The 3,508-nt window shown below is 37.2% G+C and overlaps 1 protein-coding gene across 1 annotated transcript in view; it reads right to left on the bottom strand.

The window, feature by feature from the left end:
* The window catches only part of LOC121326432 (zinc finger protein ZIC 1), a 3,464-nt gene extending 162 nt beyond the window's left edge, over positions 1-3,302 (bottom strand). Inside the window, exons 1-3 of the mRNA XM_041269696.1 lie at positions 2,041-3,302; positions 1,434-1,597; positions 1-700 (exon numbers count right to left, since the gene is read on the bottom strand). The exon at positions 1-700 is cut by the window's left edge and continues 162 nt beyond it. Coding sequence (XP_041125630.1) covers positions 503-700; positions 1,434-1,597; positions 2,041-3,007 — 1,329 coding nt within the window. The 5' untranslated portion in view covers positions 3,008-3,302 and the 3' untranslated portion in view covers positions 1-502. The remainder of the gene's footprint in view (positions 701-1,433; positions 1,598-2,040) is intronic.
* Positions 3,303-3,508: the final 206 nt, after the last annotated feature.

Genomic DNA, 3,508 nt, shown 5'->3' with positions numbered 1-3,508 from the left:
TACAAAAGCACATTGATACTAATACTCTGTTAGGTCGACGTGTAGACTGTAATAACACAGAGTCATTCACATTTGGTACATATTAACTATTACATTGTTTTCAATGCAGACTAATAATCGCGTTAACCATTTCCCCTTCCCGTATATCTAGACCACATTTTCACAAATTCCCTTAAATTGTGATATGACTATTTACAAAATAAAACATTACATATTAAATCTAGTAAATCTTTATTTACAAAAACAGGCCGCTACCCGCTGATACATGCAATTTGAGATCTCTTGTGTGTAGTTCCTTCAAACCCTATAAACTTAACATTCCGTCTGCACCTCGTCCATGCATTGCCCCTTATCTTCTAAACAGCCTTTGCAAAATATTTTGGTTTTTTTTTTTTTTTTTTTTTTTTTGTCGGTCCACGTTTATGAGCGGCTTTGTTAGTCTTTGATTCCAATCAGTCATATTTCTGCAGGTTTTTTTTTTTTTTTTTTTTTTTAAGATATTTTAAACGTACCATTCATTAAAATTTGATGACAGCGTGCTGTGACCGGACGTGTGGTGGACTGTTGAAGACGCTGGTGATATGGAGCTGCCACTCTGGTTTTCTGTTGAAGGAGACAGGATTGTTGGTGGAGTGGAGGATTCGTAACCTGAACTGGCTGCTGGGGAGGGCTGGGGTGCTTGTGAAGAAGCCTCGTGAACCTGTAAAATATAAACAATATATTAGTGTTGTTGCCAGAGTCCTATTGCCAGTGTTATTTCCACAATCGTATTGAAAACCGAATACACCCCCAGATCTTTAAAATGCAATGTTTTCATTTTGCTTCCAGAAGGCTTATAAGCCGTTGCATAGTCTTGACATAATAATAATAATAATAATAATAATAATAATAATAATAATAATAATAATAATAGAAATGCTCTATATAATGCAAAATACAAAATACAAATACAAATAGTTGAATACAGTAAATTAAATATAGTTTGTAATTTATATCAAAATTACAAAGCATAACTTCTATAATTAATTATTCTCCATAATCATATACATATTTTATGTTATAGAAAAAGGCCCTATTGTTTTTGCATTGAGGCATAAATATATACTATATATATAGTCTATATATAATATATAGATATTATATATATATATCGTATATATATGCACCAAATAAAAAACCATTTCTAATTTACATTTTTTTTTTTATTATTTCGAAATGTTTATTTAAATGAAAAAAGGTAATTCTGAAAGCTTTGACGAAACAAAGGAATGTATTTATTTATGTATTTATTTTGCTGCACATAACATTTCACTAATTAAATATGGGTTTATTTATTATATGCATTACTAATATATAATATATATATATATATTATATATATTATATATATATATAATATATATATATAATATATATATAGATATATGTATTACCTTCATGTGTTTTCTGAGGGAACTGGGGTGAGTGTAGGACTTGTCGCACATTTTGCAGAGATACGGTTTGTCCGACGTATGCACATGCATGTGTTTCTTCCGGTCGCTGCTGTTCGCAAATCGCCTGTCACAGCCTTCATATTCACATTTAAATGGTTTTTCACCTGATACAAAAACAAATGATGCAATTCAATTAAATTAAACAATTATAAACAATAATATTCAGCAGTAATAACGTCGGGTTCTGAAAAGAATGCTGTGTTTGTAAACATATACCCAGCATGTACTCTTGAACACAATAGCCGTGCTTGGTTATAGCCGTGCTCTAATGTTATTGGGTTGCAATCAAAATAATAATAATAATAATAATAATAATAATAATAATAATAATAATAATAATAATAATAATAATAATAATAATGTGCATATAACCAGGACACTTTAATGTAATATTTAAAAACAACATACTAAACATATTCAAGCTTACATAACAATAGATTAGATAGATAGATAGATAGATAGATAGATAGATAGATAGATAGATAGATAGATAGATAGATAGATAGATAGATAGATAGATAGATAGATAGATAGATAATGTAATTACCTGTGTGTGTTCTTTTGTGTATCTTGAGATTTTCGGATCTTGCAAATACTTTGCCACAGCCAGGAAACGGGCACGGGAATGGTTTCTCGCCGGTGTGTACTCGGATATGATTTACAAGTTTATACTTGGCTTTGAAGGGTTTTCCTTCTCTGGGACACTCTTCCCAAACACAGATATGATTCGCTTGCTCGGGTCCCCCAACGTGCTCTACTGTGAGGTGAGTAACGAGCTCGTGCATTGTGCTAAAAGTTTTGTTGCAAGCCTTTTTGGGGTTTGCCAATTGCTCGGGTTCAATCCATTTGCAAATAAGTTCTTGTTTGATGGGCTGCCTCATGTAACGAAAAAAGGCCCCCGCACCATGGTGGGCGGCCATGTTCATGTTCATGGGACCATAACTGTGCAGCTGGGTCGATGCATAGTGATCGGATCTGGGACTAGTAACCTGGCTATACTGGTCTGCCCTGCCATACATGTCCCCAGAAAAGCCTAAGCGCATTTGGCTGTTAACAACATTTGGAGAGGCGTGAGTGGCCGCCTGTTCGTGAAGTCCGGGGAAAAGTAGGTGTCCTGCAGCATCTGTGTGCCCGTGAGGCCCCGCAAAACTTCCTGCAGCAGAGGCAAAAAGGCTGTGCTGTGCGCTAGCCGCTTCTCCAAACCCCCGGTTTCGAAACAGAAAGTCCCGGGTTGAATTGAAAGCCGCAGTGGAATACGAGCTGACATGGGTAGGATGGTGATGATGCCCCAGAGCCGCCGCAGCATACCCGGGCGCCTGGGATGCAAATGCAGTTTGGCCAGCGGCAAGATCGTGGGTACTGTGGTTGATTTTAAAAGCCCCCATCCCATCTGCAAACGGGTTTATTCCCAACCCCACTTCTCTGTCGGTGACATCGCCTGTTGAGTGATGTCTAGAGGATCCGAAGGTAGTCACTCCTATGGTAGGATACTGTGGTCCTGCGTCCAGAAGCATGTTTACTTTGCGCCTCTGAAACGACTGTAAAAATTAAAAAATACAAAATTCTCACCACTGGCTTTTCTGAAAAAATGTGAGACTTACTCTATACGAGAGGTTTGCAAACTCCCTTTTCAGGTTTCTATTTAATTTTTTTTTTTCTGAAAGGGATCTTTTTCCTCTCCCTCTCCTTAACTGCAAACGCAAATCATGTACAATATTGTCTTTTGTGGTTTATCTTCCTGTGGAGAAACTTTCACCTCCTCAGCCAGGCGGTGAGCTCGAGACTGATAGCGGCAATCATTCCTGCAGATAAATGAATTGAAAAGACAACACCGTCCCTCTTGATGAATGGGAGTAGAGGGGTGGAGTCACGTGAGGCATTGCGCGTGTTTTCATTTGGAGAAGCCTGCTCCCCCTACTCATGCTCTCTCTCCAACTAACAGTTCACAAGGATCCATCCTCATTCTGATTGGTCAATTTACCTCATCAATCCCAGGTATTGTAGGGCTGTTCACA

This window comes from Polyodon spathula, chromosome 14 (assembly GCF_017654505.1).
Source record: "Polyodon spathula isolate WHYD16114869_AA chromosome 14, ASM1765450v1, whole genome shotgun sequence".
Lineage (NCBI taxonomy): Eukaryota > Metazoa > Chordata > Actinopteri > Acipenseriformes > Polyodontidae > Polyodon > Polyodon spathula.
This window is presented reverse-complemented; position numbering and strand designations above follow the sequence as displayed.